Raw genomic sequence first — 15,838 nt, 5'->3', positions numbered from 1 at the left:
ACGCAATTTGGGTGCATAGATACTGAAAAATCAGTACCCAGAACAACAACCTCTGGCCGTAAAAACGGCGTTGATACGCCTGGGCAATGAGTCAAACAGAGCTTGGATGGCGTGTACAGGTACAGCTGCCCATGCAGCTTCAACACGATACCACAGTTCATCAAGAGTAGTGACTGGCATATTGTGACGAGCCAGTTGCTTGGCCACCACTGACGAGACGTTTTAAATTGGAGAGAGATCTGGAGAATTTGCTGGCCAGGGCAGGAGTCGAACATTTTCTGTATCCAGAAAGGCCCGTACTGGACCTGCAACATGCGGTCGTGCATTATCCTGCTGAAATGTAGGGTTTCGCAGGGATCGAATGAAGGGTAGAGCCACGGGTCGTAACACGTCTGAAATGTAACGTCCACTGTTCAAAGTTCCGTCAATGCGAACAAGAGGTGACCGAGACGTGCAAGCAATGGCACCCCAAACCATCACGCCGGGTGATACGCCAGCATGGCGATGACGAATATACGCTTCCAATGTGCGTTCACCGCGATGTCGCCAAACACGGATGCGACCATCATGATGCTGTAAACAGAACCTGGATTCATCCGAAAAAATGACGTTTTGCCATTCGTGCACCCAGGTTCGTCGTTGAGTACACCATCGCAGGCGCTCCTGTCTGTGATGCAGCGTCAAGGGTAACCGCAGCCATGGTCTCCGAGCTGATTGTCCATGCTGCTGCAAACGTCGTCTAACTGTTCGTGTAGATGGTTGTTGTCTTGCAAACGTCCCCATCTGTTGACTCAGGGATCGAGACGTGGCTGCACGATCCTTTACAGCCATGCGGATAAGATGCCTGTCATCTCGACTGCTAGTGATACGAGGCCGTTGGGATCCAGCACGGCGTTCCGTATTACCCTCCTGAACCCACCGATTCCATATTCTGCTAACAGTCATTGGATCTCGACCAACGCGAGCAGCAATGTCGCGATACGATAAACCGCAATCGCGATAGGCTACAGTCCGACCTTTATCAAATTCGGAAACGTGATGGTACGAATTTCTCCTCCTTACACGAGGCATCACAACAACGTTTCACCAGGCAACGCCGGTCAACTGCTGTTTGTGTATGAGAAATCGGTTGAAAACTTTCCTCATGTCAGCGCATTGTAGGTGTCGCTACCGGCGCCAACCTTGTGTGAATGCTCTGAAAAGCTAATCATTTGCATATCACAGCATCTTCTTCCTGTCGGTTAAATTTGGCGTCTGTAGTCCATCGTCTTCGTGGTGTAGCAATTTTAATGCCCAGTAGTGTACAAACCAATTCCAGCTGACAAGTGAAAGCTCTATTGATACCATGTCATTGTTTTAAGTAGCTTACTGTAAGCACAAACCATGCTTATGTTGTAGCAAAGTGTTCCATTAAAAGTTTTTCAAAAAAAATTCTCGTTGGCCTATGTAATTAAATAAACACTTTCACTGACTGCAGCGCCTGACTTAACGAACTAAAGCTTTGCTGTTAGTTGGAACCCTTGTGAAGAGTGTTACTCACTTGTTCGATTAGTATTTATGTAAACATAAGAGTGCAACGTGTAGGTTACGATGTAGTCTCCGGTCGAAGGAAGTACTTTTGAAGAACGGCGCTCTCTGACCTGATTTTTACTTTCGGAAGGTACACAATCTTGTAAATATTATCCTGAATGAAGAAAAAATACGACAGTAGTTGCATTAATCATTCGATATTTTGTGCGTGGGTTGAAAAGTTTAAAGGTGGCAGCCAAAACGCCACCTAGGAGCACCAATCGGTGCGTCTGGTGCTAGCACGGACCTCGGCGTTGCACGCTCGTGTTGATTCAGTTATCCAAAGAAACCGACGACTAACAGTTGCAAAAACTGCGGAAACTGTCAAGTAAGCCTTTGCACAGCTCATTTCATCATGCACAAGAAAGTAAACTATTGTAAAATTGGTTCAAGGTGGGGTACCAGAGAGCTTGCCTTCCGCCATAAAAGAGAGAGGTTTCCCATTTGACCCGGGATTGAAAATCGTTTCGGTTGCGAAGATGCTGCATTTCGAGACAGAATTTTAACCTGTGATGAAACTTGGATACCTCATTCTGAGCCGGTGTGCAACGTCAACGCATGCAGTGGAAACAAACTGAATCGCATGCCCGTGGGAAAATAAAAACGCAACCATCGGTTAGTACCACCTTTTGCAGTCCATACGCTCCGATTTTCTGTGAGTTTCGGGTGGGCGTTAGCGCATGCTGAACACACATGACAAAGAATATAGTTAAGGTCGCACTGAAGAGGAAATGTCCGGGATGGTCGAGGGAAGCCATGGTTCTTCTACAAGACAACGCACGACTTCAAGCGACACAAGTGACGCTGGAAACTATTTGCAACGTGGGTTGGAGGATCCTGCCACAACCTCCTCCCATCCCTGTTGTTGTCCTTTTATATTTATCTGTTTGGTTCAATAAAATAACCTTTGCATAGCGCCAAGTTCAAAGGCAATGAAGAAGCAAAGAAAAATGTACAAAAACTATCATCGAGAGCTATGTGCAAAATTCTTGGCAGAGGTGATAAGAAAACTCGTAAGAATATGGGGCAAATGCATAAAAGGTAGTATTGATTGCATAGAGCACTAACAAAAAATTGTATTCCTTTGATAAACTATTTTTTCTGTATAGTTATATGTCTGTTTAATTACTGAATGACCTTCGTATCATTAAAGGGTCAAAAAAATGGTTTTGAGCACTATGGGACTTAACATTTAAAGGGTCATTCAGTAATGAAACACACATTTATTAAAGGTAGCTGTAAATTAATAAACAGTATAATTATGTGATCATAAACGCCGAAAGGTACATCTTTCAACGGTGATTTTCCCGTATCATGAGATAAATTTTAGTTGTTACAGTGATTAACGTTGCCTCTGTGCCCGAAAATATGCAATACCGTTTCTCTTTGTGAAGCAAAGGTTTTCGTTAAGTCGCACTGCAAATTACTCTCTCAGGAATCAGGTAACCTATTTCGCTTTTTCTATGTGCTACATCTGTTCAAATGGTTCAAACGGCTCTGAGCACTATGGGACTTAACATCTGAGGTCATCAGTCCCCTAGACTTAGAACTACTTAAACTTAACTAACCTAAGGACATCACACACATCCATGCCCGAGGCATGATTCGAACCTGCGACCGTAGCAGCAGCGCGGTTCCGGACTGAAGCGCCTAAAACCGCTCGTCCACAACGGCCGGCTGCTACATCTGTGTGAACCAAGATTCTTCATCTGCATAGCGCTACTTGCAAACTGTTAGTCCTACAGAAAAAACGAACAGTACCTCTTTGTATTAAATTTAATAGAGTAGAATTTTATACTGGGATACATTTGTCTGGAGACCACGGCTTTCGAGTTATCACACCTTCAAACACCTTTTTCTTTAATAACTCGCAAACGTATCACAGTGCCAAATTTAACAAAATTAAATTTCCTACAAAAAAGGTTCCATTCACTTTCTCTGTAGGACTAATAGTTTGCACGTAGCGAGTAAGAGAACATGAAATTCTTGCTCGTAGTACTTGAAGGCATTGTGGGTTGCATAATATCCCCCTGTACATCCATTAACATTTGAACTGCTAAGAAACATCCATTAAAAAAAATATATCATATCCGTCTCTGTATATTTACTGCATCCAACCTACTTGATAAATTATGATGTACTGCATATTTAATTTGTTTTGGATCCACTAAAATTTCTACATTCTACTCTTATTTTTACAGTGTCACTTAATCCTTGTAGCTGCAAGGATGTTCCATAACGACATTCTTTCTCAGTTCTCATTATTGTTGTTTCCCTGATGGTGGAAGGTTCTTCACTACGATAACTCCTAGCAGTGACCAAGGTACGTCCAATCGTCTATGATGCCATATTATCAGATGAGCGATATTTGGGAAGGCTCCTTCCTTGTACTCCAGTATGTCACAGTAAATCGCAACAAACTCGCACAATCACCAAGGAATACCAATTAATGCAATTCATCCACATCCTACTACAAAACAGGCAGTTCTTTGTCACCCTGAACAAAAAACCGATGGAGAATCCATAAGCGCGGTTCTCCTCAAGGCAGTGTGTTGGCACCACTGCTGTGCAATATCTACACCAATGATCAACCTGTCGGAACAAACACAAGATCTTTCATTTATGTCGACGACAAAGCGGTTGTAACCCAAGGAAAAACGTTCGAGGAAGTAGAAACGATATTACAGCGACAGAGGTTGGGAAGAAGAAAAAGGAGAATTACTCCAGGCACCCCAGGTTTGGAAGTGAAGCACCATGTCCTAGGCTGAAGTCGAGAAAGAGCTTTCTGAAGCCATTAAAATACCCTACCAGACGTAGAAGACTTTGAAATTACTGCCAGCTGGAGCGACCCTGTGCAAAGGAAACTTCAAGCGTTGGGGCTACATTACCGGAGCTGCAACCTGTGAATGTGGAAAACTTCAAGGTGGTGAAACACCTCTTGGTCTGCCCGAATTTTCCTCAAGCCTGCACACTGGAGGACCTGATTCCAGAAAATGTTCCAACAATCACATCTGCCGAATTTTGGGCCTCAGAATCAATTTGACATTTATAAAGTCTTATGTATACATTGCAGATATTGTATTGTATTGTACTGAATCATTTTGAATTTTGAAATAACTGTACTGTACTGTCCTGGATACTAAAATCATAATGTCCTCAATTCCACAAAATAACGTCCACTTCTGTACTTAGCCTTTCCACTCAATTATTTTCTTGCAGCATCAAAATTTTAGTTTTTTTCTTTTCATTTCTGCCAATTTTCAATTTTACTTCGCTCACTTTTCATCACCTGCTGGACATTCTTGAAATCTAACGGAATGATGCTAATGGATATCTTCTGTTGAACGAAGCTTTCTTCACCGCAGGTAGTCTGCTCTCTTTACATCTTTGCTGGACCATCGTTTATGATGTGGTAACCTAGACTTATGTCATGTACAATATTTTGCACACTTTCGATATTTAGGTTATTGGCGTTTTCGTTTCTGGTACTTCTCATTACCTTTGCCTCTGCTTTGCGTAATTTTAATACTGATACATACTGAACAGCCTGTCAGTTTTAATTAACATTTCTTGTAATCCATCTTTAATACCAGTGAATAGGTCGGCGTACCTCAGATTTGGTATTCGTTTCCATAAATATGTAATCTATACGTTTCCTTTCACGTGCAACATGACCACTGGAGCGAACGCGTCAAAAAATAATTGTGATAATCTACGGCTTTCAGTGTTTTTATCAATCATTTTACTTCATACAAATGTAGATACTCTGACTTCATGTTACGCTGAAACTTAGTTATGTCTACAAACCTGTCGCGTAGTTACTCATGCAATCATTTATCTTCAATTATTCAGTACTGTATCCCTCAATTTCCTCTCTTTATCATTTCTATGAGTTTCCGACAGATTTGTTTGGCATTTTTGTGTATTACATTTACGTTAGTGTGTCCATAAACGTCATAAACTCGAAGCTTTCTTGTCCATACACTGAATATTTTTATTTGTGTCTTTATTTCCCTCTTCGTTGTTTCTCACTCCCTCTTTAATTTTCTTAGTTCAGCCTCAATTACCTTGGACAGGTTCAAAATAAATCCATATTTTCTTCTTTTTATACAATCTCGCTTCCTAGTATGGTTCTCCCCTTTAAACTTCTTAAAAAACAGATGAAAGTTTCATGGATTAGGTACTGAACCAAGTTCAGTAACATTGTAGAATCATAATGTAATGTAAGTGATACATTTTTCATGTTTTTACATATTTCTGAGAATGTGTTTTTCTCATTTTGAGAAGTGCTGTTAGTAGCAGATACCTACCTTGCCTTGGTCTCACATCACCTGTATCCCACGGTAAATCCATTTCTCAGTGACAAATTCTTAGTAGGTTTAAAATCGTCACATAGCCATTCAGATTTATGCTTTCTATGGCTTCCCTGAATCACCATACTGGAATGCAGGTCTACAAGCAGAATCGCTTCCTCCTTCATCTATGCCCATAAGAGTTTGTATTCCATTTATAACGACTCACTGTCGACACAGTGTTACGTTCTGTAATATAATTGACACAAAAAAGATTACGGAAGGATCCTTTACACAGTGTGCGCCGGTTTTATTAAATTCTGGTGATTTTAGTGGTTCTTCTGTATCACCATCGACCAGTTTTGAGAAATGTTTCATTTCTCATGAGTATTTTGCAACTGTAGCAATTTTTACAATCTTTAGTGCAATTGATGGTCTGGCTATTCCTTTAATTCACCTCCAGACAACATGGGACAGTCGTATTACGTGACAAAATATAGAACTATAATTGTGTTACTATTTTCATTTCTATGCAACAGTTGTACATCATCAGCCAATAACACATGCCAGTGAAACTGAAATCCTTACCGTTTCTTGTAGACAGCGCAGGAGGAAGTAACACGCGGTAGACGAGAAGTAACCGCTTAGCAAGGACTCGTGTCTACTGAGGCTGGTGAAGAATTACTTACGTAAATCCGGTGCCCCACTCGAAGTTATCCATCAGACTCCAGGCCACATAGCCGATGACATCGACGCCGTCCTCGTTCATTGCTTTCACCATCTCAGAAAGGTAGGCCTGTCGAAATTTTTCATATGTTTATTACATGTGCCGAATAGCACGATGAAAGCCAGAAGGCCTTCGCCTACATCTAATGGAATATTTATAACAACAGACATTTATATGGCATAATAATTATACCCAGATCTTACACTGAACATAATATTATTAATAATAACGATGGTAAATGAATATATGCAATTGTATTTGTTTCGGGATTACAGTCTCGTTGAATTTCTTAAATGATATTATGTGCTCCATCGACCGTACAATTTATTATTATTTTGCACAACTTAAATTTAGACCTAAAGTCATTTTCAACTGGTTAAGGTGATGAAACAAAGCATTTCTCAACATTAATAGGTGAGTAAAAAGGATGAGAACCATGGATATAGAAAAGATACATGCAATTTGAATCCAAAAATAGGGTAATAGTAATGATGTAGTTTTGTGTGTTCGAGCCAGTTTTTGCTCAATTTTTATGTAAAAGATGTTGACGAACTACGCAGCCGTCTTCTTCATATGCAGCAGCTGTGCTGCTATGCCTTCAAGCTGCTTGATTTATAACCAGACTGTTAACTATTGCTGCTGTCGCGCCGCTATTTATAACTGCGTTCGCCATCCGGCGCCAGATATGTTATTTGTTTTGCAAAGTGCCCACTGTTACTCCATGAAACACACAGTCTCTAGATGTTTTCTAGCTCTGCTCTATGGGATAGTCAGCGACTGAGTGCGCAGCCCAAATGTGTTGAAATCTCTACGTCCTGGATTATTAAGCTTTCCTGCGTCTTTATTCTCATAGACTCCTTAATTATGCTGTCCCAGAAACTCCTATTTCATTCCATGATTATGCTGGAGGTACTGTTCGGCGACAGCTGATTCGCTTGGTTATTGTAGTCAGCTGTGTAACTGATGATCCTTGCGCATCTCTTCTACTACACTGGATGCCTGCAATTTAGTAGCGTTTGTTGTTACTGTCTTCCCGACAGGTCTCGTGATTGTATTTATAGCCAGTTTAACATAATTTATTTCATTTATTAGCGATTTAATTCCGAATTAATTTTCTTTCTTGTTTCATCTGGATCCCTCCAACTTATATCTAGCTGCCAAAAGCTCGAAAATTATTTACCCATTATTCTAATATGCTAACGAGGATCGAAGTTTTCATTTGCAACCCACTTTGTCAATTGTTATAGTGTTTGTTTCATAGTGAAGTAACGTTTTTGAAGTACACCTTTTTCGCCTTTTATAGTTAAAAGGTAGTAAAGTAATGATCAATACGAAGATTGATTTGAACACCACAGTGCTTACTAGGTACAGGCCAGTTGGAGGTTGTTTGCCGTTTCCTTCCTCCTACGTCTAAACTGACTTACCCACCCAGTTACAGGGCGACATGCAGTTTAAGGTGGATTCCGAACCACATGCAACTTTCATGTGGAAAGAAGTGATAAGGCACAGATAAAAATTCTAAGTTTGATCGGGGATCTAAACCGTGACCTTTTGACTTTAGTCTGGCACTTTATCACTGAGCTATCGAGCCAGACTTGTTTAAAAGTAGCCATAAATGTTTATATATCCATATGTAATGTGTGAGAATACACGTTGCATATTTGTTCAAATACAACAGGAGTTTGTACAGTGATAGGATTTTACGCTATATTACCTTGTGTTTTTTGAAACTATCAAATTTCATGCAGGGTTATAATTTGTTGTTCTGAGTATGTCGTGGTTTCTCGCGTATCATTTGAACTCGCACCGTGCGAATCAAATGTCACATCCTTGTCTGTATGCCTCTCGACGCCATATCTAACTGTGCAGCGTATCGAGAAATCTCTGGTTCATTCGAACACGAGGATCGTTTGGCCAGACGTTAGTGTTCGAAGTCCAAGCAGCTAGTACACATAACAACGCAGCCGGAAGCATCTGAAAAAGACTACTAGGTCGGTCATCGAGTTGTAGGTCATAAAAATGGAGCCAACAAGTCACATGGGGACACGTAAGTACATCATTAATCAGTCACGCTGAGTAAATAAGAGATATCTTATCTGATAACAGTAGTTGCCAAACGCAGACGAAACTGTGATTTTCGCATAGACGCAACAGCATATCTTTCTTAACGGAAGATTCGAGTAGCATCAAGCAGTCACTTTCTTTGGTGACTCAAGAGTCCTGCTGCGATGCTCGGAGAGCTCCTCTCGTTTACTGCCGTATGTGTTAAGAGAGATCTTCTGACACTAGCGAGCCGAGGTAGCAGAATCTATCCACTGCATTTGACAAGGAGCCATCCAGTCTTATCAAGGCATATCCGTGTATCCTTGCGGTACAGTCACAGTGTTCATTAAATTTACGGACATATAGAAGAATTTGCATGAGGTAGCAAATTTATCCATAAACCTTTCAGTGTCTTCATGAGTAGGTTACAAAAAAATTGCATCGTCAGAGAACAAAAGGTTGCTTTCAAGTAAGTCCTCACAATAGTGCTTTGAATGTGAGTAGCGAGACGTAAAATTCCCCGTCAACTCTCGTATGTAGATAGATGTCCAGGTCTGTTTCGCCGAAAGTCACTTTGGGAAGTAGCGAGAAGAAAACACCAAATCAGCACACAGCTCTGATGAACTCCTCTTTACACAGCAAACGGATCAGATGTGCTTCCCCCATATACCACAGCACCCTTCGTATCGTCGTGAAAAGCCCCGATATCTTCAATACTTTTGGAGAACATCCTATCTTTACTAGTAATGTTTAGTGTTGTGAACAATGGTGTCTTCAGATCGTGGCATATTTCTTGAATTTGTCGGAGTGCGAAGATCATATCAGTAGTACATTGCTAAGCTCGAAACCCACATTGAAACACAGGGTACAGGCGCTCGGCAAGCTTCTCCAATCTGCCCAGCACCACACGAGTTAACATATCACACATCCACACATATTATAAAAACGTATATACTTATATTCTCCGTCTCCTCATAAATCTGTGGACCAATTTGGACCAGACTTGGTACTCACATCACTTACCGTCTGGAGAGAATCGCTGCGTGGGTAGAAACCTATCAAAGGGGTGGGGTGTTGATGGAAAAGGAGCGTAGCACACTACGCAAATACCCCGACTTTATTCATCGAGTATTTGAGAATGAGAGCACTTACCGACTTGCATCAAACTTTACACATAATATCAAAGCTTTACGAAACTTTTTTTTACTGACAACGCTCAAAAATGATGAAAAAAGTTTATCGCTTACTACATTTTCGCTGTTCATGCAGTCAAACTTCAACATCAGGCATAATGTTTTAATTTATTCCTTCATTAATACCGACTGTATTCGCAACACATTTTGCAGACAATATTGACATGTATGCTTGAATGTACCAGGAAAATTATATCATTGTACCATATGCAGTTCAGGAGATATGAAGTCATAAACACTAAGATGCTTGAAAAACTGCCGAATTAAGCATGATGTTTAAATTTATTACTTCTTTACCACTAAATGTATTCGTGACACGTTTTGCAGATAGTACCCATATACATCGCTCTTGTATCTACAAAAATACATCACTGTACAACACATGGTTCAGGAAATACGACGTCAAATACTGAGGTGAGTGAAAACCCGAGGCATCATGCATGATGTTTTAATTTATTATTTGTTTACTGCTAACTCTGTTGATAACGCACTTCGCAGACAGTAGCCACATATTTCACAAGATATACATGCAAAATTATATGATTATACGACACATAATTCATGAGATACGAAGTCGTAAACATTGAGATGCCTGCCAAAGAAATGCAATACGAAATTCTCTAGAGATACAGGTGAAATATGCGTACATATACGTGTAAAATATGTGAAGTACACATGAAACGTGCGTAAGCGGCCAAAGCGTCACATTAAAAGGTTCTCGTAAGCTCCTGGGATGATTTCAAGCAAATTTGATGCACATATTACTTAACTGACTTTCTGGGGAAAAAATACTGTGGGGTGAGAAACAACAATCTCCTATTGGCATGGGTGTGATTACGTGTAAAGATAAGAGGGAAGGAGGGGATATACAGAGAGGGGGAATTAGGAGATGGACACACATATGGGCGAGGAGAAGATGGACAGAGAGAGGGGAGAGGAAGAGATGGGCCGAGAGAATGGTGAGGAGGATATAGACAGTGAGAGGAGGAGGAGGAAATAGGCAGGAAAAAGGTAGAGGAGGAGAGACAGAGAAAAGAGGTGATGGACAGAGAGAGAGGGGGAAGAAGAGACAGGAATGAGGAGGAAATAGAGGCGAAGGAGAGATGGACAAAGCGGGGAGAGGAGCAGAGGGACAGAGAGAGGGTCAGGTGGTGATTGGGGGTGAGGAGGTACTCAGAGAGCAGGGGGTGAACCAGATGGAAGGGGGAAAGAGGAGATGGACTAATAATAAATACATATCCGGGCAATGTCAGGTACTCAGATAATAATATGGACAATAAAATTACTGACTGGATTAACTGTGATGTATTCGACTGGTGATCTGTCAGCACGAGACTGAGGGGTAGATAATTTGATAAACATCATGGGAGTCATATAGAGGGAGGTGCTCACCGTGTAATAGTCTATGCGGCCCTGGTCCTCCATCTCGCCAGAATCGGGCCACCCATTCTCCAGCACGAAGATAGGGTAGCCGGGATACTGCTGGTTCACCCAGTTGAGAGTCTTCCGGAAGCCCCACGGAATGTTCTGAAAGTATATTTTAAGCCTTTTCTCAGTGTCTTATTTCATTCTTAGTTTGCGTGCATTAGAAAGTCATAAGTGGTTAGCTGTTTTATAGTGATGATGAAGTAACACTTGAGGTTAAGTCTACGAACTGTGGGTTTCATAAACTCAATTTGCTAAATGAATTGGCGATACATTATCGGTAGAATAATAATTATATCAGTCTGGCTTTGCCTGATTCTCTGTTTCTTCCTGCTCTACTCTCAGGCTGGACTCTTACCCCACGAGACATCTTCCTCTCATCCGACCGTGGTGTCGTCGGACATTTTGTTATACTACAGTTTCTTTCCGGCGGAATTTTTTGCATGATTTTTATTGTCATAGGTGAAAAGTTTACAGACAAATAACACTTATGGCGACTTTTAAGGTAATTCATATATATTCTTCAAAGACAAGTTGAATTTGAGGTGGCCTTTGCATCATTATAGGAAGCACTAACACAAAACACCGGACTAAATATCCGATACACAGGGAAAATTTTTGAACTGAAAAACTATTGAAAGATAGAGAAGGTCGCTGGCTACAACCCACATCGTGTTAAAACAGAATGTCGAGTTCGCAGTAGACAAAGTAACTACCAAGCACATGTTGCAAACAAGAGAAATGATTCAATTTAAAAATTCCCTTTGGCGGAACTACAGGGAAAGAAGATGGCAGTTGTTAACTAGCCATGATAGTCTTACAGAGTTGTAAAGAATGGTATCGGCAGTAGCGCTTAACAGCGGAGCAACAACTCGTAAGCCTCGACCCCAGGCCTCAAACCCTGGTGTCTGTCAGTATTGTACACTAATATTACAATGAGGTGACTTGTTACTTTATGCAGACTTGGGAGCTTTCTTAGCTGGCTCACAACATGGAGGTTAATAATTAAAGACTGGGTAGCCATAAACTTTTTCAGCACTGAAAGTGACTCCAGTTCACGTATAGGACAAGTAATTCACTGTGTCCCGTCTCCGCTCATGAGCACGCTAGGGGAGGCCTGCATTCTGTAAAAACAGCATTGTGCAAGACGATAGGGGGAATCCTTTTTAGGGAGATAAAAATTAGAAAATCAGGTGCAGCCCATGCCAACAAGGGAATGTTCCTTTAAGTCCAGATAACGGGGATTTTGATTGGCTCACAGTAATTATTTCGGTCGAGGGTGCTCTTTCCCGTGTGTGTTTACGTGCAAGCCTTTTGGTTGGCTATGGTTAAAAACCTGTCTTGTTGTGGAAGAGAGTTTCTGCCTTCCTTCCTGTGCTGGTTAACCATAACAAAATCTGTGAGAGTGGGAATATATTAAATTTATTTATAAAATTGTTATTGGTAGAACTCGTAAGATCTATTGCAGTTGGCTGGGAAGATTCCTATGCTGGCAGATCCAGCCAAATTTTGAAGAATAAAATCAAAGGACACTTGTTGCTATGAGACCGATGGGCACACTTGCTCCAGGGGCGACGTCGAGCATGCACTTCGCTTTAGGCAGCCACAGGAAGAGGGAGGGAGAGAGAGAGAGAGAGAGGGAGAGAGAGACAGAGAGAGAGAGATGTCTTCATCTTGGAACCGAATGCGGAGTTCAAGCTGGACTTAGGAACCATCTTGCACACCCTCGCCATTCAGGAGCGGTAAGCAAGGATCGTCGATGCAGTCACCAGGCTGAGGGGCAAGCGTGGCTAGTTAAATTATATCAGAGTTCATTCACTCAATTTTGGCATTTGCAATCAGCTAGTTGCTACTATTATCCACTTTGGCGATTCTTTTGGTGCTCATGCTTGTTTTTCTAGGGTTCTTTCTATAAACCACTAGCCATTTTCGCAGCCATTGACCATACCTGCAGTGTAGTTCCACGTTGTGCTTTCATGTTCCCATTCACCTGTGCCATGGCTATATTATATAATTACAACGTTTGGTACCCTTATTAAATATTTATATGTTCAATTCAGCGGGTAATTCGTAGTTTGAAGTTTTATGGTAACAAACAAAATTGCTATAGTGGTCCCCAGTTTCCTTTGTAGTTAGATGAACCCCGTCATTAATATATCTGCAGCTCAGCCGACACCTCATGGAATGAATGAGAAACAAAATGAGCAGCGAATGAGGTGGGGTGCAGTGTCTCCGACTATTTTATTACGTGGGTAGCGTGCTTTCATGGCTAGAAACACAGTTCGTATTGACAGTCCTGCAGGGATGATACATCTACCTACACATCCATCTACCACTGTTACCTCTTTACGGGCACGGGGGGGGGGGGGGGGGCATGAGAAATTTACCAGAGCCAACGAGAGGGGAACGTAGAAAATGTGGGCCACGGCCGAAATTTGAGTGGGAAACAGCTTTTCCTAACCTAACCACGACCCCATACCGGTACTTTTAGTAAAAGTGATTTATGGTTATAAAAAATTATCGGACATCACTGTGTGATAATCCTAGAGTTCCATAATCCTTTAGAATCTGTGATCGGAATTAAGGTGAATTGGTTAACAACGTATTCTTTCTTTCTCTGATCTGGATATGACGGTCGACTTGGCCCATCCCAAGTAATAGTGAATCGCTCTGTAAAATTGTATGAGCCACAATAATCTAATAAAGAACATGTGATTGGTTTACTGTGTCAAAATATTGGGAATTTAAAAGACGATTTGTCTTCGATAAGTATAGAGTAATGAAATACACCACGACAAAGAAGTATATATTTGCAGTTTGTCACAAAGGTCAACTCGCACAACTATATAAATTTGCCCACAAAAGGACATCATTTGCCCTATTCATACTTACTCAAGATTATAATAAGACAATTTATATGTAGACTACCTTACTATGTATTCCTTTCTCATTTTTGTGTAAATATGGAATACATCTTTTCCCATTCTAATGTAAGATGTACATACGAACCATTTGGACCTCTTTTTAGTTCCTACTTTCATATACACGAAAGTTTGTAAAGGTGCGTTTGTCATACAACTAAATATAAATCACATCATTTTAATGTTATTCGTCTTAATGGATGACACTTAACGGCATTCAAATACATTTCTTTAATATTCTGTTTCTGTACAATTGCTTCATCTGTTTTATTGATGGTATTTAATTATTATGATCGATTTCTAATTTTTAGAATTTGATCTCAGACGTTCTTGTAGCAGTCCATCTCAAGCGAAACAATGAAGTACAATGTGGCTGTATCAGCCCATGATAGTTTTGCGGGAAATAACTAAATATTTTTTAGATTTTTTGGCAATTGGTTCTACATGCACTAGTCATTATTGAAACGTGTTCTGGATTTATTGAAAGTGATATTGTATTAGTACATCCATTGCCAGACAGGGCAGGATGCAATCTCGTTTTGTCCAGATTTGTTTTCTGAGCAAAATGAGGAAGCTGCCCTGCCCTGCACCTAGCTTCATACTTCCTTAAAGCGTGTGTGTCACATGCGATGGCCTTAGAAATAAGAACCAGAATAATAAATATAATAGACAGTTGCAGACCTACCCTAAACCACAAGGCGGCAGATACAGGGTAATCCGTGAACGCGCCTAGGGTGACTCCCGCGTCATAATCCATGGAAGGGTTGCTACCAGACTGCCCGTCCGATGCTGGGAAGCTGGTGTAGTGGTTTACCCCGACGAAGTCAGCAGTGCCTGCAGCAAACAAGACAGCCCTCTGAGCACGACCTCACCATCTATCACACACTGTAAAGGGACAACAGTAGCGGTATGAGTTCAAACTGTATCACCAAGGATTTATCTGCTTTCACGTTATATGGTACAGTATTTTATTAATACTTTTGCTTTATGATTGTAGTACTGTTATTTGTTTAACGTGTATTACAAAGTGCTTGTGTTGCCTGTTTCAAGATGCCGGTGAAATACAGGGACAGCGAACAGCTAAACGTTGTGTTGCATTACAGGATGCAAACCATAGCTGATCGACAGCAGTCAGTCGTAAGAAGCAGTTGAAGCGGCAGCAAATCTCCTGCTGCAAACTGTATTTTGTTTCGTTTTGAGACTTGCGTTGTGCAGTCGTCTATTTTACAAAGTCTGCTCTTGGCCCGTTAATAGATAACGGGCCAAGTTCAAGTACAAAGTACACGTGTTTTACTGAATATCGATCAAAATATTTATGACTGTCATTTCATTCTCATGCATGAAAAAATGACACGCTTATTTTACAGTGATTAATTTAGGAATAATACTTGCTTGAATATTCTGACTAAAATTTAATTTAATGGAAAGTCTTCAAAAATGTTACATACATCTCTGGTCCAAAAATATTAAGAAGACTTAAATTAATTGGAACATAGTCTTATCAGAGGAAAAGACATTATCACCATTCTAATCTAATGGAAAGTATGTATAGGGTGTGCAGAATAAAAGTAGCGAGGAGAATGTTTCATGCGCCTTAAGGTAGCTAACCCAATTTTCGTCATCACCGGGATGCAGACGGTGTAATTTGGGTTGCCTACCTTAAGGTAC

At 40.9% G+C, this 15,838-nt stretch overlaps 1 protein-coding gene across 1 annotated transcript in view; it reads right to left on the bottom strand.

Moving 5' to 3' along the window:
* The window catches only part of LOC126413058 (myrosinase 1-like), an 86,951-nt gene that overhangs the window by 2,696 nt on the left and 68,417 nt on the right, over positions 1-15,838 (bottom strand). Inside the window, exons 8-10 of the mRNA XM_050082956.1 lie at positions 14,856-15,004; positions 11,217-11,351; positions 6,551-6,657 (exon numbers count right to left, since the gene is read on the bottom strand). Coding sequence (XP_049938913.1) covers positions 6,551-6,657; positions 11,217-11,351; positions 14,856-15,004 — 391 coding nt within the window. The remainder of the gene's footprint in view (positions 1-6,550; positions 6,658-11,216; positions 11,352-14,855; positions 15,005-15,838) is intronic.

The sequence above is a fragment of the Schistocerca serialis genome, chromosome 7, assembly GCF_023864345.2.
Source record: "Schistocerca serialis cubense isolate TAMUIC-IGC-003099 chromosome 7, iqSchSeri2.2, whole genome shotgun sequence".
Classification (NCBI taxonomy): Eukaryota; Metazoa; Arthropoda; class Insecta; order Orthoptera; family Acrididae; genus Schistocerca; species Schistocerca serialis.
The sequence above is the reverse complement of the archived record's forward strand: the minus strand, read 5'-3'. Positions and strand labels throughout refer to the sequence as shown.